Source organism: Athene noctua, chromosome 2, assembly GCF_965140245.1.
Source record: "Athene noctua chromosome 2, bAthNoc1.hap1.1, whole genome shotgun sequence".
Taxonomy (NCBI): Eukaryota; Metazoa; Chordata; class Aves; order Strigiformes; family Strigidae; genus Athene; species Athene noctua.
This window is the reverse complement of record NC_134038.1, coordinates 141,946,467-141,968,087: the sequence shown is the minus strand read 5'-3', so window position 1 is coordinate 141,968,087 and position 21,621 is coordinate 141,946,467. Positions and strand designations below refer to the sequence as shown.

At 40.7% G+C, this 21,621-nt stretch overlaps 1 protein-coding gene across 1 annotated transcript in view; it reads right to left on the bottom strand.

Moving 5' to 3' along the window:
• Window positions 1–13,598: 13,598 nt before the first annotated feature.
• GALNT15 (polypeptide N-acetylgalactosaminyltransferase 15) overlaps window positions 13,599–21,621 on the bottom strand; it is a 29,237-nt gene continuing 21,214 nt past the window's right edge. Inside the window, exons 8-11 of the mRNA XM_074900490.1 lie at window positions 20,569–20,700; window positions 19,385–19,486; window positions 18,393–18,533; window positions 13,599–17,459 (exon numbers count right to left, since the gene is read on the bottom strand). Coding sequence (XP_074756591.1) covers window positions 17,313–17,459; window positions 18,393–18,533; window positions 19,385–19,486; window positions 20,569–20,700 — 522 coding nt within the window. The 3' untranslated portion in view covers window positions 13,599–17,312. The remainder of the gene's footprint in view (window positions 17,460–18,392; window positions 18,534–19,384; window positions 19,487–20,568; window positions 20,701–21,621) is intronic.

The following is a 21,621-nucleotide window of genomic DNA, read 5'->3' as shown; positions in this document are numbered from 1 at the left end:
AATTAAAGTATGCATTACGTTTGCTTTCCTGGAGCTTTTTTCCAGCATAGCAACAGTAAAATGTTGTGGCTGGCTCTTGTTGTGGCTGGATGTGGCCACGTTTGCCCAAATTGCTCTCAACTTGTTCTTGTTGCAGTGTCTTGAGGATCTGAAGGCTGAAGTTGCTGTCCCCAAAAAAAGGAAGCAAAACAAGGCTGGATGTCATGTAGCGCTCTCTTTTTGTTGCCCTTGGGGAATGTGAGAGACATGTTTAAAAAATGCTGAGCTGTTCTGTTGTTCTCCCTTCTTGTGCTCTGCAGAGAGGAGTAGAGTTCTGTAGCAACAGTTCATCCTTGATGAGAGCTCAGCGATACTAAAGCCAAAGAGCTGCCCCCTTTTGTGTTTTGTTAGCCTGTGAGAAGCTTTTGACTCCGATGATTGCAGTCAGCTTTTTAAAAATTCTTCCATCCTGTATAATTCCAGAACACCAGTCAAGGCAGTCTGAGTAACCCACCAGAAATGTTCCTCTTCAGGAATTCCGTCACAAGGTTTCTTCACAGCACCACAAGGCTCTCGCACAGCATGCAGGCCCCTTACGCGTTACTCGGGTATTGCGTGTTCTTAGAAGCCAATGGTTCACTTGTCTTCTGAAGAGGCAGTTGTGTAGGACACAAAGAAGTCCTTTGCTTGCTGCTTGCATCTGACAAGCAGATTGATTATGTATTTGATTAGGTCCTTGACTCTGCACAGAGGAGTCCAGTGTGATGAAAACAGCATCATGTGAACGTTAATGGAGTAAGTCATATTCACTAGAGATTAGAGGGAGTGGAACAATTTATGATCAGTTTCAGACATTGAAGCTCAGAAATTAACTAATGCTGTTAAACACCCCTAAAGTCCCATATAATATTGAAAGCAAGCATTACACTATTGACACAGTTTTATGGGAAGAAATGGAAGATAACTTGCTCTTAATTAAACTAGAGAGGCTCAGTTTCTCTGAACATTCGGATTCTTGGTTGCATTTCAAAGAAACTTGCTGAGAAGGTCATGTACTTTTGGCTCATTGTATATCTGTGGTATACATGATTAGTTTAGAATAGTTGCTCTAGAAGTCTGTGACAGAGACCCTGGACCTCCGAGAGCTGAGGTCATTAGGCTGCCAATTTTAGTAGTTGCACTTGTTCCACTTGTCTCTATGTTGGGAAGTCAGAATATCCTAGAGGACCCTTATGTAAATTCCTTGACATTTCTCCCCTCCATCGTAATTTTTAATTTTGATTCTTGGCACCAGTCAAAAAAAAGATGTCCTTCATAGAACATCAGTTTAATAAAGATCATTACATAGATTACCAAGTCTACCTACCAAGAAGCAGATACTGATTAATTTCAAATAAACTGTCAAAATTTCAGTTAAGAAAGCGAACTGACAACTATGTATTATTGTCACTAAAAACCCAAGTTTCCATGTATCCCATTTCCATCTCTGTGCCAGTTTTAATGTTCAGATCAGGCTAACTGTAGGGATGGGTATTTGTTAGACTGAAAACTTCTTGAAATGTTTTTACAAATAGGATTTGTCAAGATATTTAATGTAGTAATGAATCTTTGCTATGATTTTTCTCCTAGCAGGGTTCCTTGTGGATTGCTTTCTCTTTACATTTCATTAGGACATAGCTTTGATTCTGCTTCATGGTAACTTAAAATGCTGATTTCTTAATGTCTCTCCATAGTAGCTGTGGCATGGAGGAGACAGGGAGGATCTGGAGGATCCTGGGTAACCGTGAATGTGCTGGGCTCATCAGCCCTGAAACTGGTTGAATCTTGTGAGTGACAGAAGCAATGACTGACAGAAGCTGTGCCAAGCTGGAAAACAGCTGTCACAATGTCACCTGCAGTCAGGGAGGAAGTGGGTCAAAAGGGACTAACCCAAAGGGTAAAAGCTTAAGTGACCTATCCTCACTCCTTCCCACCCCTTGCTGGCACCATTCCAATCTGTTTGCATACCAGGTCTCCTCTCCGAGATTCTTGGCAGCTCAGCAGGCCAGCCCAGGCTTTCTGTCGTACTGTGGAGGATGGCTGCGGTGCTGTTCACCCTACCGCTGAGCACTGAGCGGGGCCAGCCAGCAGAAGCTGGCTCCAAAGGGCAGGCGTTGCGCGGAGGTCAGCACCAGAGCTGCCCTATCTGGCAGCGCCATCATCCAACTGGGCAGGCAGTCACCATAGCTACTGTGAGAATTATCTCACTAAAATATCCCACCTGAATGACAAATTAGTATTTTCTGCATTAGGTTTTGTGCTGCAACATGCAAATGTAGCCCTTTAACAGGTGAAGCAGAAAGCATGTCACTCGGAGAGTTCTTTAGAGCTCTACCTGTGAGGATTTTTTTTTTTTTTTGAGCCAAAAGCTTGATCACAGTGTCCACCAATGTGCTCTGAGGCAGTAATAGCCCTGTGAGCCTTCGCTCTTCGCTTTCAGTGTCTACCCTTGTTCTTGGTGTTTGCTGTCTTTCCCTGGGGAAGGGAGGAGCTCTGCTGGTATATGGAGCTCTAAGGGAAGCATTCACAACATGTGTGATACTGGTTTTGGCAGCTGTGTAATTGAGAAGGAAACTTTTGGGACCCCCAAATAACAGGTCATTGTTGTGACACATTTCCAAGGGAAACAACAAGACTAACTCATGAGTATTATGATCTTATGCCTGCTCTCTTCCTTCTAGTGGAAACATAATTTAATTTGCATTCACGGAGTAGTAATTAATTCATTAATATTCCCCCATATATATTTTGTTAACTAAGCATCTTTTCTTTTTAGTCTTTTCCGTATTTTCAGTTGTTGTATAATAAATAACTTCCAGTGTCCCATTTTCATCTCAGAGTCACTTCCCTGACAGCTTTTCAGTCAGCTCATTGATGTTGCTGAAAACAAGCTTTCAAAATTTATGAGTCGGGCCCCTGGAGATCCTAAGTTTGTCTTAAAATTGTAGTATTCAAACAGTATTTTAAATTTATTCTTTCATATTGAAGCTTTTAGGGATCATGTTTTCATTTTGTTACCAAGGTCCTCTTTTTTGTTGTGTGGTGATTGTTTTTTATTTTTAAGTCAAAGCTAAGATCCTTATTGTGTTGTTTGAATGCTGAAGCTGTTGCTTTAGGGAAAGATCCAACTATGACAAGACTCAGGGTAAAGTCAACAGGAGCTGGCAATACACTGATGTGTAAGTCACTCCTTCAGGGCCCTCTTCAGGCTCTTTCTGCTCCATGGCAAATGTTTTTGCTTTGGTCTTAGTTGTAGTCCTTCTGCACAAGTTGGAAAACAATTTTTTGACATGTTCATTTTTTCAAGTAAAAGTTATTCCAGTCCACCGGAACGCTAAATAGCTGCAACATCTCTGAGCATGATCTTTTGTGCATAGTCCTACAGTGTTCACATAAAACACAAGTTTCTGATATAATCTTAGGAAGAATATCCATTTCATGCTCCCTAGGAAAAAATTGCATTTTTCAAGGGATATTTATGTTTTTCTTTTGAATTCATCGAAGTAGATACTGCCTAACAGTACTCATGTCTGCATATCTCTGATCATAGGCCTGTTGCCGCTTCTTTCTGTGGAAATTGTGTACTTATGCATAGCAAATGCAAACATCATCTGGTATTTATCTTTCAGACAATAGCGAGATTGGTGAGCTCCAGTGAAGCTTTGTATACCGCAGCATAAATTTATCATTTCCTATCACACCATAGCAGAGATTAGAACTGATTTTGTAGTTTGCAACAGATTTTAAGATTCGTGTTTCATTTAATTAAATATAGAAAAGAGTAGATAAAATATGAACCCTACATTATCCTACCTTTTCTCTCATTATGGTAGAATTCATTTGACTACTTACATTTTGCAGAAGTTTCTGTGACCCCCAGTGCACTGCAGAGGTGTTACCATGTTGGTGGATTCTGGTGCACGTTCCTTGGCTTGATAACGAAAACCAGATTTTTAATTTAGATATGAAAACAGTCTGGTGGCAGAGATACAGACAAACCACCTGTCAGAGTGGTGTTTCGGAGCCAGTAAAGTAAGCTTCTGTCCTAGAGGCTGAGATGACCTGTGGCAGCAGAATAGGTAAGTGCATCAGAGCAGAACTGGCTGTCCCAGGGCAGACCAAGGCCCTCCTTGGTCCCATCCCCAGCACTGCCCTGCAGCTAATGAAGAGTCTGGTAACGACCAGGGCAGGCATTTGGGGGTACTGCCCTAGAACACTCCACCACACAATTTGTAAGTCTTGGACTTGAGACTGATGCATTTGTGTTTCATAACATAAATATGTGTTTCCCTGAATTTGTCTAATCACTTTTTGAGGCCACATCACAATTTAAAAGCCACAGCATTCCGTGGAAAGGTGTTACACAATTTAAGTACGTTTTGTGAAGAGACGTCTCTTTTTGTTTGTTTTGAACCCATTGCTCTCTAGTTCATTTGAAGACACTTTTTTGGGTAGGGACAGTTTTCTGCTCTATCCTACTGATTGTTAAGATTTTTTTCTTATCTCTCCTCAGTTATTTCTTTTTCCAGCCTGTGAAGTCCTTGTCTAGTCAGCCACTCTCCACACAGGAGCTGCTCCAACCTGTGCTTGTCTCTGTTGCCCTCTCTGAACCTTGTCCAACTCTCCTGCATCATTTTTGAGAGGGAGATAAGAACTGTGCACAGTCCTAGATACAGGTGCATCATGCATACATTGGCACAAAAATATTTGTTCTCTGTTCTGCTCTCCATTTTCTAAAAATTCTTAACATTTGATGTGCTTTTTTGACACTTGCTGAGCACTAGGCTGACATCTTACAACTAATGTTTGATTAAGGGAAAAACCTTTTAGAATCTAAGGCTCAGAATAACCATGTCTTTCTCCTACTTACTCTTGCTTATGGCCTAGGTGTCTTTTAGAAGACAAGGTGATCTGAGTCAGGTATCATCAGCTCAGGTGGTCTTTCTGCTAGGCCCTCCCAGTGGTCATTCTACCAGAACCTTCTAATGGCAGCTAATGAAGGTGTGTAAGCTCCGTAATTTTGGTAGGACTGTCCCAGACTGGTTAATGCTCTTCTCCTCCCATCATTTAGCTGGCCTTATTTGTTTAGTTTTGTAATTTGTTACTTCCCTCACACGTTCTTTTTAATTAGCCATATTGCACTTCTTACATAGCTTCATCTCTTTCTTCAAAGCTGCATCAGTGTGCTTCTGGTATTTCCTTGTCTTTGCTACAGTGGCTTTCCTGATGGGTATCTGAATTTTCCAGGCAGTGAAGCCTTTCAGTGGAGTTGGTGGAGTGTTTCAATGTGAGATTTCTTTAAATTTAAATACACTGTATTTACTTTCCTAAAAGGAGTGTGAATACTGTCCAAGATGTACATATACATAGTGCCCTTTCTGAAGGGCAAAGAATATTTTTTTCATTCAAATCTACTATTTCCTTGTAACTTCATTTTCTAATACTGGCCTGGGGGGAGGGGTGAAGTCTTATCCTGAATAAATCAGGAGTGATTAATGTGGTAGAATGAGGAATTCTTCCTTTTCCTTTTGAAGAAGGGGTTAACTGTAACTCACAGTCTCTCCCCTCTTGCAGAACTACTCAAGATAAAGCTATTTCTTGGAAGAATACCCTTAGGAAATTAGTGACCTAGAATGAGCTTGGCATAGAATTGCCTTTTAGCCTTCACTGTGATATTCACTGCTGCTGCTATCTCCATACACAAATGGTTTTTGACAGGCTTTGCAAACAGCCTGGGGTCAGAGCCTACAAGCTTCCCTTGGGCACGTAAAAGCTGTGAGGTTGGGAACTTAATTCGTTTCTTGAGACAAACAGCAAAATTCTCAAACCCTGGGATTGATGTGCAGTGGGACATTGATGGGCAAATGCAACCCCTTGTTGTAGGACTGTGAAAAGCACATGGTTAGCAGCAAAACATGCTCCCTGCCATGAGGTGCAAGGAGGCCTTTGAATTGGAACCAAGACTGTATTTTTAATATCCCTTGTCATAAGGCCCAGGGGAGAGCAGGTGATGGCACACCAAGCTGGCATCCTCCTTTGGGCATCAAAATAATGTTTCTGTGTCCCCTACACCTCCACGGCAAGCTGCTTAGCAATCTAGAGATGTGATTTTGCTGTGGAAGCAAGGGTGAGCAGGAGAGGGGGCTGATACCTGAGCCTTTCCTATCCAGATTTCCTCTGTATGCACACTGAGAGCCCATGGTAGTGGGGCAGTCTCAGGGGATGCGCTGCTACAGGGCCCACCTCCTCCCACGTATGGGAGGAAGGATTTTCTCCCCACCCCAGCTGTTTGTTCAGGCACTAATCTTGGAATTTGTTTCATGCTCAGTAAACCTAGCAAGTAACCTAGCGATTAGGGCTGCACTGTTATCCCCTGTGCATAGAGCAAGTGAGGGATGATGTATAGAAGATAGCACTGGAAGGATTTCATCTGGTCCCTACAAAACACTCTGATCTTTGCAAATCCCTCCCCTTTCTTTTTCCTTGATAGTTTTTGCAAGTCTGAGATTTTCATAACTGATGGAGAATTCAAATAAATCAGCAACCGGAGAAAATGCCAAACAACTGCAGTCAAACCGTCTCAGTGTTTTAAACTAATAGACCCCCTTCTCAAGATATTACGCCTAACAGGATTTGATGGCGCTTTCTCAGCCAGAGAATTTCTGTCAGTACTTCTGCCAAATGAACGGTCTCAGGGAGGGAGGATTTGATAGCAATCCAGGTTAAGCCAGCCTCTTCATTCAGAGACAATGACTGCCAGCCCCACACAGACTGCAGCAGGGCCACCCAAATGTTGAGTTTCCATTGAGGAAGGCCAAGTTCCCCACACTCTTTTTATTTTTGCAACTGTAGCAGGGCTGTGTCCTTGGTTTCTTTCCATGCCAAATAAAGCGTCTGCACATTTTGTCTAGTTCTTTTTTGTATGGTTGAGGGGGTTATACCAGGAGCACCTGCAAAAATAGAGGTCTGAAGAAAGAGATTAGTTTCTAACAGGTTAATCAACCAGAGGAATAAGAAATTACTGTGCTAGATCTGTAAACACATTTGCAGGTTGCCTTGCAAGGGCAGTTTGTGAAGATTAAACTCGTTGGGGATACTCTGAGCCCAAAGCACAGAGCACCCTGTGAGACACAGCTAATATAAAATGCTCCAAGGCAGATCCTGTCATCCAGCACCACCACGTAAATCTGGAGTAACTTGGTCTGCTTCGGGGTTGTTACTTCAGATCCACTTCACCCAACAGAGGGGCAGAATTTAAATGTATTACCCATGAACAGAGAATAAAGGACATGTGCAGTAAATAATAACTTTCTGGGTTTTCTGCCCTTCCTGACTCTCTCTCATAAATATTTCAGACTCTGTCTGATTGCTGCTTCACTGCGTCAGCCAAAAGATCAGACTGGGCAAGTGCATTTCAGTGTCATTCACACGTGAGGCTGTTACGGCTCAGGGTGAGGCAGAACCATAAACAAAACCCTGATTTCTAAGAGCGTGACACTGTCCTCACCAGAGCCGTATTTTAAGTGCCACAGGGCACGTTCTGTGACTGCTCTTGGTCAGATACGTCTCCCATTCTGTTTATTTTTTATCTCTTGCTGAACTGAAAAATAGGTAGGAGAGAAGGGGAGCAATTTTAAATTCATAAAAACCAGTTTGGTCTAAAACTGTCAGTTGAAGCATTTTGGCATTTATGATTAATTTCATTCTGAAGAAATCAGTATAAAATATCACAGTATTTCTCACCCTGCATGATCCCTCCATGCAGGCTGGCACTTGACAACAATCTGTGAGCAGTTTTGGTTCCTCTAAAACTTAATTTTTCAGGGGACTTAGTGAGTAGTGAGTCTGATTTCTCTTTTTTTGTACATTACTGCTGGATTCTTTCTACTCACTTATTTTGTTCAGCAGCTATACAAGCTCTGTTACAGTACCCTCCAGATTTAAGAGACCCGATGAGAATCAGCCTCTCTTGCCATAACTTGCTTCATGAGGACATGCTGTCGGCCCCACCATCCGATGCACCCGAACACACCCCTGCTGTGTTACATACACTCTAGTGTTGTGCGACACTAACTGAGGAGCAAAATGCCACAGTGAGATTTGAAGAGTTACATCCATGTCTGGAGACACAATGACTGTTAAGAAACATCCTTTTCAGAAAATCTGAAACTACTCAGTTTTAATGTTCTACTTTCTTACTGAGTATACTTTCATATTTTAAACCTGTCAAATGTGTTTTAGCAATGTGAAATACTGTTTACTTTTTCTCATTTTTGCACTATCCAGATCTTTACCATGCAGACTCTTTCCGGTATTTTCCCCCAGATGTATTGTAATTCATTGCTTATGACTGCCAAGAAATGACAATTCCAAGACTGTCCATAGTTCACAATACAGTTACTTTGCTGGTGAAAATTCCGTAATTTTTTTCATTATAGCTATCCCAGCAGAAAGCAACTGGAAAGGTAAGTGAGATGAGCCTCTCAAATAGGGCAGGGAGGAAACCTCGAGTATAGATTTGTGCATGTTTTTGATATGTCCATCCAGAAAAAGAGAAATCTGGTCTCAGTAGAACAAATGGCCACCTGCACATTCTCACAGTCTGAGAAATAACCGCCTCCATCCTGCCACTTCTGCTGTTAACGTGCTCTCCTGTGTTGTCCATTAGGATTATCTCTCTATTGCCAAAACAAAGGAAAAAAGATACAGCTCTCCTATGTTCTTACTGCATGTAGACTTTGTCCACATTTAGGGGTTTAATTCGTTTTACTATTTATTTTGCAGATGTGTTTTAAACATTTTCAATAATATAATTGCACTGATGAGACCTAGTATAGAAGCAGGTATAAATTGCTCTTGCCCTCTTTGCAGCTTAATATTCTTCTCAGTTCAGTGGGGAAAACCGCTGGCCTGGCAAAACTAGATCCACACAGGGTGTGGGATTTTAGTGGTACTGGCACAGCTGGAGTGATCTGGCTAAGGGCTGCAGACAAAAACCAAGTTTTTTGTCGTTAAGGGTTGAAATGAGGATTATCTGGAGGGACAGAGTTTCACGGTCTAGAGTACATTTCCAATGTTCATCATGCCAAAAGTATTCCTATTGAGAAACAGAAAGTTATGGGTTAAACCTGTCATCTGTAGAGTCACCTTGAAACCCCATAATGAAATATCAATAACTGAGGATGGCTGTTTGCTAAAAAGATTACTGACGGGCATAAAATAACAATCACCAGTATCTATAAATGTATTTTATGTCTTGGATATTGTCCTGGCAGACTTTAGTTTTTCATTGAGTTATGCAGTAGCAGCCCTGGATTTGGACAACTTTTGCTTAGAAGAATAGTGGGATGTTTTTTGGGGTGCCAGAGGGGCGAAAGGACAGCTTTTTTTTAAAACCAGTGTGCCATAATTTTCCTTGGTTAGCACAAAAGCATACTTCCCTCCACAAATGGAGAACTCCGTTTCAGTTTGTTCTTTTGCAGAATCCTGTATAAGAAGGATAAAAAGGTGAGATAACTCTCCCTGGAGAAAATCCAGAATGTTAATTAAAGAAATGGCGTTTTGATATTCATTCCTTACTGGCTGGAGTTCATGGCCATACTGGTATTTCATGTCTTGCTTTCATGTTAAGAGCTTTCCAAGATGATCTCTACAAATGCATTTTTTCCTGCCACTAGAGGGCCTAAAAATAATAAGGAAAAGAGGCTCAAAGTACCCATGTATTTGACACTAAAGCATTCTCACAAGGTGGACCTGAGTGTCAGGTCACCAAAACCCCCAGTGGGTTGGTTGACAGCATGGGCTAGTGCTAGGCAGGCTGGAGGAACGGCATCTGACTGCTGGACCCAAAATATTAGCTTTGCCTCTGATCCCGAGTGATTTTTGTGCATTCCTGCCACATCCCTGAGGAGTGGGAGGTAGGCTTTTCTTACACTTGGGTCATACTCAGGTAATTTGTCGCCCAAGTTAGAGCAGGGAGGATTGACTGTGGAGGAAGGCTCAGGCTGCTCAGATCTACCTGACGAGTGAACTGCTAGCAGGAACCAAGAGTGAGTCAAATGCCAAGAGATTAAACAGCAGGGCAGCTACCACCAGCTGAAACAGCTTTGAGGACTTGGTTCTGGGTCCTTAATCCCCAGCCTTCCCCTTCGTTCTTTCCCCTCCGGAGCTTGCTTTTGCAGGTAGGCAGAGATGAAAATGATCCCAGGAGCTGAGGAGAGCAGAAAGAGCAAATGGCCGGAATGCACGAAAATGTAGAGAAAAGCTTTCCTGGCCAGGCATGCCATTAGGAGCCAGTACTTGCAACATAGACCTGAGGCTGCTGTTACTGTTGTAGCCCTGTTGGATTGTTCTACAGTGTTCCAGTGCTGTAAAAAGAACTGGATGGATGTACCTGGGAATTGAAATTAAATTCAATTTTTCCCATTTGCCACTTTCCTCTCTTCTTTCCCTCTGTTAAAAACTAAATATTGATTTTCCTCATTCTGCTGCGTCTGCAGTCTTTGCTAGCATGTAATTGTTGTAAACATGTTCAAAAGAGCTGGCAAAGAAAATTCCAGCAAAATAATTTTTTATCAACATTTGCTAGCTTGTTGAAAGCAAGACATCCCAGAGGAAAGCATTCTTTCTTATGATGGGGCGACAAGGAGGTGGATCCCAGCACCCTGCCATGGGCAGCCCTGTCCTGGGGTCCTCTCTCCTCATACCTCTGGTGAGCAGCCCAGCTCTGTTTCAGAGAGTAAAGAAAACATTGGGTCTTGTTCCACACTGAAAGCAAACTGAACTTAGAAACCTTGGAAATTCTGCAAAATAGAATTACCACTCTCTGCCAAGCCTGAGCGTCACGTTACAACATCTAATGTTCAATGAAAACGTAGGAAATACTGTATTTTTCAGAAAAGACGGATGTTTTCTTGTAATTAGGAAATCGTGGTCTCAGTGAACTTATCTTGCTTATCGAGTTATTTTTCAGTGTCAAGACCTATTTTGTTTCACCCTCCCCTTTCATCACTGACTTAAGAGTTGTTCTTGGCACTAGAGAATCTTAAGAGGCTGTCACGGGCTACACGCAGGAGGTTGTTCCAACAGCGGGAACTGGAGCCGAAACTGCTCATTGTTTATGTAAAACTAAAGGTTATTTCCTTAGCATCAGCACCAGGCTCCGTTCCTGAGGCTGTACGTGTGCATTTCTACGCAAACACCACAGGCTGACTGTGGCTTGTTACACTGGGAAATTAATGTTTCCTTTGCTTCTGCAAATAAAGGAATGAATGGCAAACTACCCCAGAGAAGCGGCTCTTGCCACTGGCTGGGGGCTTGGCACGGCAGCTGGTGATCCATCAGCTGAACTCAGGAAGCATTCATTGCTCACTCAGACTAAGCGCTCTTCCAGGCTATAGGTTTTGTTGACAGATTTGTAAGTTAAAACTGCTCTTGGCACCACAGACAATGAGTTTTCGATGGGTATGACAAATACACAAATTAGATAAGATGACAAAAAGCCAGTGATTTAAACAGACAACTTGGCCAATGAGAATGTTACTGCAAGGCTTATTTTTAATTGATGTGATGAGTTTTATGCATCTGCCCACTTGAAATAATTCTGATTATGAAACTGTCTTTTTGTTCACTGCTTGGCTCTTGATTTCTAAGCAGGCAGAGCAGGCACTGCTTTCTAATAAAAGGAAATGAAAAATAAAATGACACTCAGGCAGCGAACTATCTTCTCTATAGGACTGTTTTGCATTAAACATTTTGATTTGGCTACAGCTTTTGACCACTTTTGGTTTGTTCAGCAATCCCAAACAGTATGTATAAAGAGTGACTGACAGAATACACTGTTTGAAGCAGCCTCTCAATGATTTGTACTCAGATACAAATATCTGATATTCTGAATCTTGAGATGAACTCCTGATGCATCAAAGAACTAGTAGATTTTCTTTCATATCTGCAGTTAAATTTTTCATGTAAATGTCACATTAAATGATGAAAAAGAGACTGTAAAAAAACCTGTTTTCACCTAATAGGATATCAATTTAAGAAAGAATACTGTGAAAAACATAACACTAAAGGATGTAATCCTTTAAAGCTCATTTATGCCTATAACAATATAAGTGACATTATTAGTGTCTAAGACTGAAAGACTAGTAAATGTATGGCAAAAAATGGAGATTTGTGGTAGCAATCTTTTGAATAATTGCACAAAATAATTTAGATTATGTTAAGATATCTTTAATGTTTTTATATAATGCATATTTTTTAAAATGGATTATTTTCACCATCTTCTCAATTTGTAACAAAATTAAGATTAATGCAAATAAATATCATGATAGTATTAACAATGTTCATTGTATGGCTACTTAGAAACTAAGTAATGTATTCAGCCTTCAGGCTGGGCTGTTTGTAATTTAGGTTTAAGCTAAAAAGAAGAACCTTGCTGACAATCCTGACACCTGTATCTGTTCTCTACCATGAAAATTCTGCTGTCACTTTCTAGCCTACTCAGCATAAAGATATAGAAGATTTATCATTAATATTAGAACTAACATCTCCAAAGAGACTTTTCTGAAAATGTAAATTCTTATTCCACTGGGACCAGATTGTACTGCAACACAGCATCCTACATAGTGGGGTCTCTTGGTTTGTGAACAAAGAAGCTATCTTGAAAAAAATAAGTGCTGTTGGTGTAAGCTTAGTTGATGAAACTGCAGATGGTGGCAAGGGAGTTTGTTCTTGGATGTCATTGCTCTGTGTAAAGCCAGATCTGGGGGGAATCAGAAGAACTGGGCAGTGGGGTTGTGCTCCTGGGGGGGATTTTAGCCTGGGTACCCTTCGAATGATGTTCCTTCCACCTAACTCCAGTTTGAAAGCTATGCATGCCATCTAAATTAAACATGAAGACTCCCTTTCTAATCAGTAGATAAAGCAAGCACTTCTAGATAGTGATTCACCCATCTTGTTTAAATACTTGTCTTCGCAATGAAAGATGTTACCTCTGGGAGTGTTCTCTGCTGACCAGTAGAAGCCTAGACAATTAGCTTAGTTGCATCTACTGTTTAGGTGGCTGCAGTTAACAGAGGTGAATCCCATCCCATGTCTCTAACGCATAGTAATCCCCAAGTGGGATACTATTTTACAAAAACCCACCATTTGCAGCTAGAAAGACGGCAAAAATGCTATGCCTGCTACCCCAAGTCGTGTAGCCAGATTGTTTTTCTGGTACATCCTTCCAAGTGACCTGGTGAAGAAACAGCTGTGAGCTGTCCGAAGAGTGTGCCAGAGATCATGCTCTCCTGGGACTCTACTTCTGTAGTCCCTGTTCACACCTTTCCACTGAAACCAATAGGAATTATGGCAGAGGACTATAAAATCAACCCCCCTCTAAAATGTTGGTGGAGGCAGAGTCCCCCTGTACATTTCTTTAAGACCTTTAGGTGATGGCTAAGTGAAGGTATTGCCACTGGAGGCTTTCCAACAGGGTCTTTGTAGACCAGCTATTCTGCAGCATGAGGAAGAAGAGTCATTAGCCACTCATATCACAATGAAGGGGAATAAAAAGACAACATTCCACTATGCACTGATATACTTTATTCAGGGCAGACATGTGCAGATTGTATAGCTTAAAAACATGAGCCAAGAAGTTACCAATATTTGCAAAACACTCCTTTTTCACTTCCTTCCAATACGTTTGTAACCTGAATCAAACCCCTGGAGATAAAATGAGATACAAAGGCAGAATCTGAAAGCTTTCACTCACATGTCACCTTCCAGCTGTTACGCAACTCTAGGCTGTTACTGATCTTGTCTTGCTGCCTCAGCATAGCCCCGTTCCTTCCTGGGGGAATCTGTAATCGAAGCTATTGCATTTTAGTAATCAGACAGTATTACAGCTGAATCAGTGTCTCTAAGGGAGGACCTGGAGGCACTTACACATGGAGTGAGAGGTGCCCTGAACGTTTCCGTGCTACAGGATTTAGCCCAAAGATTGCTTTAACCTTTCCCCCCTCTCAAACTTCAGGTTAACGCATGGAGAAAAATGCTGCCATTCTGTTTCTCTGCGTTAGTGATGACACCTCACCTAACTGGACAAACCCCAAACTATGGCCAATAATGACTGCATCAACTGGGTCTAGCTTTAAAAGTAAGGTGAATAATACTTCAACCCTTTATGTTCTTCTATTTCCAGTTAGCTGGAAGAGGAATAAACCAGGCTATTTAGTGTTGTCAACCGAAAGGTAATGTGTTTGTGAATCTGACCTTTTAGTTCAGCTTCATGGGTGGGTTTGGCTCAAAGCATTCATTATGCCTGGGTTGCCAAATTGAAAGAAACAGGTGGGGTTAGACTGTAAAATGTTTACTTGTGGTATGCTGGATTTCCTTTGCTCTTGCCCAAGGCTTCGCTTTGGTGGCCTTCAGAGTTAAAACTGCTACTCCATCCTTGCCTGAAACATTTTGTTCTTATGTGTCTCTCCAGTCAGTGGGAATCAGAAGAACCTGAAATGTTGCCCCTGTCTAAATACAGAGCTAAAAGTAATTCCATGTCTGCTAGTGTTGTGTGAAAGATGGACAAAACTGAGGAAAACACACTAGCACCCTCAGCAGAGACCCTCTGTCGGGTCCCCTGTACTATCTGCATGAGGAGAAGGGTCTAGCTGGTGGATCTAACCACAGGGACAAAGTGTAAATGGGGAAGCAGCGTTGGTACAACCAACCAATCCAGTTAAAAGGCATACAGGAAGGGAACTAGGAAAAACAAGATAGATGTTTTCCCTTTGGGTTTTTTTTTTGTGTACTAAGAATTTATGTTTATATTAGAGGGAAGTGTGCACTATGGTATGGCTCACAATCTGTGTCCCCTGGCTGTCCCCATCCCCATACAGAGACCTCCTAGACCACACTGAAGCTCCCTTCTGGCCTGTGTTCTGGGGTTTAGTTCCCTGGGAAACCAAGCACACATTTACACTGTTGCTAAAAGAAACAAGTGTCATAACAATTATTTTTTAAATGGTACCGAACCATATATTTTCATTTTGTTGGAAGAGGAGTTACGTAGCATATTTTTCTATTGTACATATATCTACAGCAAAGCTTATTTTCTAGGTTTTTATTATTATGTTAAAAAGCAGTATGAGGATGTCCACATCTCTTAGGTTTAATTCCAAACGTTTCCTCTCTAAACCAAAAATATTTTAATTCTTATGATAAATCCCACTTGTGATCAATTACCACATTTGTATACGCTTTTAACATTAAGCTAAATGCTGAAGGAATTATATTCCCAGTGTAGAGTCCAAAATATAATAAATAATACATTACTAAAAAATCTGGCATACATATAATTTAAAATAAAGGAAACACATGTCATTAAAACAGCATTTCACTCAGCTTTTATGCAATTTTAGAAATTCTCTCTTCTCACCCTAGATTTGGGCAATGATCAGGGATCACTTGGTGTTCTGGAAGAAGTTACTACCATCCTTTCAGCTGAAATTTGAAGCATTTTCAAGAACGTCACAGGAAATCTTAAATCACACAGCAGCAAATGGTATTAGATTCTGATGCTATCAAAGAAAGAGTAAGTGATAATTAGGGTGATTGGAATGATGCCTGAACATGGTGTTCAGGCACCACTCAGAGCAAGCAGAGACCCCACTGGGAAATGTTTTGGACGGCACAGAATGCTGTTCGTGACTTCTGTTGTAACCAGTTTTATATGCTTGAAACGAATTTATTATGATTTATCAAGAGCAGGTGACTGGGAGGCTCTGAGCAGAATATTCTGTTATTCCTTCCTTTCTCTAAAGTTCAAACAAAGTGCTCTACCTTTTACAAAAAAAACCCAATTTTCCGTGTCTTGAAAAAAATGTCAAAAACAAATTTAAGTTTCATTAATGATGCTATTCCCCTTTAATAAATACATATGGTTATGACTGATTTATACTGTAAATCAGGTGTGGTGCTGATGTGGGAAGACTCCCAAATCTTTGTTCTTCTGTCTTAGCAGGCTCTTGGAAAGTGTCATCGTTATTAGTTTTAACTCCAAAATGGAAAGTGCCCTAACAAAATACTGAGAGAAAGTTGCTTTGGTAGTGCACAATGTATGAGACCATTCTCATTACCTAACACAAACTCTCATTCACTTCTTTGAAAGATGGGAGGTCAGCAGGGATACAGGCTCTGCAGTAGCTTGTTTAGAAAATTTTGTATGCTACTGTCATTTGAGGATCAGCTTGGAGAACCACAACAGCAAGAATCTAAAAGACTTTCTGGGCTAAAACTGACAGTGTGAAAGATATAGGCTGCAAGCAAGTGAAGTAGGCACCAGTATTTTCTTCCTAGTAGCCACTGTTGAAATCTGCTTTTTCCTTTCATTTGCTGTTTTCATCACTTTTGTCACTGGAATAATAATAAACTCATCCCCTAGTTTTATAAGAGCAAATGGATGCCACTGATACTTTCCATTTCAAAATAAGCAGAGAAGTTGTTACCCTTCCTTCTAATCTAGTTCAATCTTATTCCATATTCCACAGAAGTTTCCTGAAGAGTTGTTCTTAAATTTCATTAAAACTCGCAAACAAAAGTTAATATTTCAGTCTCATTCTCCCATCCAAATTAGACTGTGGAGGAAGAATGTAAGGAAGGGTGTGCCAAACACAGGACTGTTGGTATTCCAAGTCAATTAGAGCAGTTAGTGCCTAATTAAGTGCTAATTTATGCTCTGTGCAGTCTCATAGAGGGTAGAAGTTTGGCTCATGCTAGTTGGAAAATAAAATTTTATCTATTACCGCTGAAAACATCTACTACTTTTATGTATACAAAACCTACTTTGTTTTATATGAGTGGAGTGCACTGTAAAAAAAGGCTAAACTCTCTCTTTATCCTGGTTTGGCTCGCTTACTCTCACAGTTTCAAAAGTTTCACAAACATTCATTTTCCTGTATCCTCAGAAGTCACAGAATATGCTAAAGACAAGCTGTCTGGCAGCCAATTTTCCATGTTTCCTTCAAAGGGCAAACTTAACTATCTTCTGCAATAGCAGAGTTGAGAATCTGTTGATGCTCACAATATCTTTATTCCTTGCTTCAAGAATAAATAGAAATTTTAGCTAGAGCTGAATAAACCAGGAACTGGCAGCAACTATTTGAGCCAGGCTATAAAAAGAGAGACCTTTGTAACTTCCCTGCGTACTACAGCAAACACAAACATCTTTCTTGTCCATGCAGGAAATGTATCTTAAATCCCAAACAGAAGTAATGTTAAATTTTGGGGACTTGACCTCCACAGAGACCTGTCAGTCATCTCTGACGTAGCACACTGGAACGTTCAAATTGCCAGACCTGGTTTGCATTCTTGTTACATACACACAAGAACAAGTCCTTCTCATGTTCACTCTTCGCTGCCTCTATGCATTTGCCAGAAAGGACATGGACAATCGTTCCATTCTACAAGATGAGAGAAGGGAAAGAAAGAACAAATTAAAAATAAGGGATTTCAGTAAAAGCTAGGCCATGTTCTGGAAATGTTATACATACCATAGATCAGTAATGACTGGTTGTTCAAAAATTTTAAAGTATTGCTCTAAACATAATGACTAAGTTTAGCTTTGAGCCTAAGGCATGGTGAGTATTCACAATTCCTGTCGAAGCTGACAGGAGTGGTAGGTGCAGAATCAGAATTCAGTAAATCTCATTTCCACCGTTTGTTTCTTATGGGTAGAGATTGTCATCAGCATCAACTACAGTACTACAGGCCACAAAGTTTCAAAAGGACCAGTGGTTCCCTTAGGAACCAAAATAAATTACAGTAGGAACTGTACCAGAGGATTGCAGCATCCCTACAACTACAGTAACTGCTATTTTCCCAGGCTGTCCTAGAGCATGACATTTTTCAGTCTTGTGGAGGAGTTCCTGCTCTGCTGGGTGCAGTCCACTGAATTCCTCTGTTAGGAAGTTTACTTTTCTCTCACAATGCAGGAGGAATTTTAATGTTTGCCCTGCTCCCAAAGGGAGGGTTCAGGATTTCCAGACTCTTCCTCTATCCAAAAGAAATGGGCAAGGATTTGCCCTGCTCTTATTTTCACAACTACTGATTCTGATTCTATTCCTCTAAGGCCAGTAAGAGAAACAGTTAAAACAGGACATAGGAATTTAGGTAAGATTCTTGTAATTTGTAAAATTTGTAAAAACCAAACTTATTTCACAAAGACAGTGTAAATGGAGAAGAGGCATCCTAAATTTCCTGGGTGAAAATGGTACAGAAATGAAACTTGCCCTTCAAATATCTCCTCCCTTCCCCACATACGAATCCTGTCAGTTGCCCAGTGATCCCACAGTCCCTGTCAACTGTCTTCCCCTCACAGCAGAGTCACTACTGACCTCCTGGACATCCCAGTGCTGGTGGCTGTTGTCTGTCTCCTTTGTACAGTTTTGAGGGATAACCTTCCCGTGTCTGACATCAAAGCAAAACAGCGGAGCAGAACCAAGCCGGATTTCCTTCATGCTGTTATATTCAAAGTACTGGAAAAGGGAGGGTTTGTTTGAACAACGATGGAAGGACATCCCAATTAATTTTTAAATGCTAATTCCAAGAACAATTTCCTGTACATGTTTGTTAAGATGCAACCCAAACATGAGTGACTGAGACCCAACAGCCTTGACCCTGCAAAGCAATTCCCCCCACTAGCTAATTCTGGCATAGCTATTTACCTCAGGAAAGGCTTTGTGGACTGTAATTATGTATAAAGTAAACACATCCTATAATAAAATTTTCTAGTTTAATAAATATTTTAACAGAAGAGTGTTTCTGCCCACACACACTGCAGTTAGAAGTGTGCCTGCAGCTCATCCTGAGCTCAGTGTGAGCAGCAAAACTTGCTTGGGACTTGGAGTAAATATCTGCAGTCGATCTGTATTGGTTTGGCTTCTCTTAATGCATGAGCTTGCTAGTCTAATGCCACCTTGGGGGTGTACATGAATTTCCCTTTGGTCTTTGACTGCACTTTAGGCACTAAACTGAAGTTTTAGGCACTAAATGGGGAAACCCATCCCCACTATTCTAGAATTGTTATATATTTTTTACTCCCAGGCCTTCTGTTCTCCAGATACTACCAAATATACTAAACAATAGGCACTTAATGATTTCTGCTGGAGCAAAGTGTGGATATCTGGCCTCAGTGACACATGGAACATTGCCATTTTTCAAATGACACTCAGCTGCAGAAGAGTGGGCATCATTGCCTAATTTTGAACACATCAGTCAGTATTTCCACTAATGTCAATGAAGCCATTTACATACGTGTTGGAGTGACTGTCTTCTGGATGGTTCCCTAGATCAGATAGAGTGCCGATGTACTTGAAGTATACAGTACCTGGGTGAGACTGTGACTGCAAGGGGCGAGTTCAATAGAGCCTTCTGCAGTGGCTTTTCCAGGTCTGTAATCTGCACAGAAGCCAACACCCGTATTGTAAAGCTGTAAGTAAAGGTTTATACTGAAATAAAGCACAATCAGATACAAACAAAATATCCTTCAGCTAACTTTTATGTATCTCTTCATACTGTATGTTTTTGCTCATAATTCATGCAATATTTTTTTCTTTCAGACTAGATCTTGCATATTGATCTTGCAAACTGACCTGATAAAAGAGGTAGAGTCTCCCCAAAGGTCAGTGTTACTCAGTGAGTTTTGTTTAAGTTACAGATACTCAATTCTGGTTTTAACTATTATGATAGTTAAAAGAAATATGTGAAAATGTTTATGCTAATGGAAATTGCACTTCAGCTGGACACTATAGTCAGAAAAAATCCAAGATATTCCAGAAGAAAAAAACGTGACAATCCCTGTGATCCACACTCAATTCTTACACTCTTCTTGAGCAAACTTTGATAATAAAGAACAGACAAAATAGTAAAAGAACACAGTAAAATCTGTCTACAGATAGCAGAGTGTGACATAATTAGTCAATCTTGTAGCCTTGTTGGGGGAAAATCCCATCCAGCAAGGCTGCCTGGAATAAATTCATATTTAAACTAGTGATAATTATAAATTTGTGTGTTTTAAAAATAAAACCTTGAGAATATTGCCTCTTATACACATTCAGTGAAGGAACTGCTATTGCTACCACCTCTGCCCCTGGGGGAAGTGCAGGACTGAAGAAGTGCTTTTTTCTCTTCATGCACATGGACCAGCACAGAGACATCTCAGCTGCTGTTGCAGTTGCCATCTGCATGAAGCAACACAGTTCTTTTCCTTTATGAATGGCACCTAAACAAACTAAAGTTAGGATCCTCTGAGCTGTGATGCTGAACTGAGTCAGAAAACCTGGGTTCAGCTCCTGGCTGGCTTTCAACATTTATGTGAGAATTTGGACTAGCTGTTTGTCTCCTCTGCCCTTTTCTTTCTCCTGTGATCCTTGTTTCATTGTCTGTTTGGACAATAAACTATTCAAAGCAGGAGCAGTCTCTTACTCTATGCTCACTTAGTACATGGAAGGGATACTGGGTCTTTGAACAATGCAAAAACATTCATCATTTTTATAGTGTGTTTTCTCTTACCTTGCCAGAGAATCTTGGTTCATCTTCAGGTTGGGAGAGCTCAGGGTACACATTTGATACAAACCATTGGAAATTTCTACACCCAAGTCTCTTCTGTAGCTGAAGGCGCTCACTGCAGTCTGGCTTCTCTGCCTTTATGGAGAAAGCATAGGGGCAACAAGGTTACTAGTGTACTTGTGTTAGAGATGCTAGAAAATGATGACATAGGAATTATTTCTATCACCTCTTCTATCCTGCACGTTATAGATATTGATATATATCATCTCATTAGTATGCAAAGGGGGAGGATCAGCTATAGCCTTCCTCCAGCTTTGCGCTAAAACAGCATTTAGTCCGGCATTGTGAGGGAAATAAATGTTTCAGAAGAGGCATATACTGTGAAAATAAATATTTCCTCTAAAAATTATTATTATACTGCAAGATAAGTCAGTTGTCATCTTTTTAATTAAAAAAGTTGGGGTCAAGTCTGATACTTGTTGCACTGAAATCAGTGGGATTGTAATAGATCGTAATTCTGTATAGAATTTGCCCCGCTGATTAAAATTCAATTTCTTGGCTTTAACAGCCCAAATTACCCAGTTATTGTCAGTTCTTCATGATCAGAGGATGTAAGTGATGACAGAATTTAGCCCAAAATATAGTCTATCACATTATTATCTGACAGTTACTAAATCTAGGAAGTGAATGTGTTTTGTGGCTATAAAGGCATAAAACCTTTCCTGTGATTTATGTGTTTTCTTGAATTAGATACACACAAAATCAACTCTCACCCTTCCTGGTAGCAACTCTGTTCTGAAAAAAGACAAGTGCCTTCAAACCTTGGTGCAGCTACAGGCATCTGCACTGCAGAGGACTGACAGTCTGAATATTTGAGGGTATTTAGCACTCAAGGTAGCTAACAGGATTCTGAAAACCTCTAAGCAGGTAAGTGTCTAATCCTTCTATTTCAAAACCACACAAAACACTTTTCTAAATCTCTCAGTGCCCAAATACTAAAAATATCTTATCACCCTTAAGACTCTCTTGCCAGCAGTAGATTTCCCCCTTCATGTT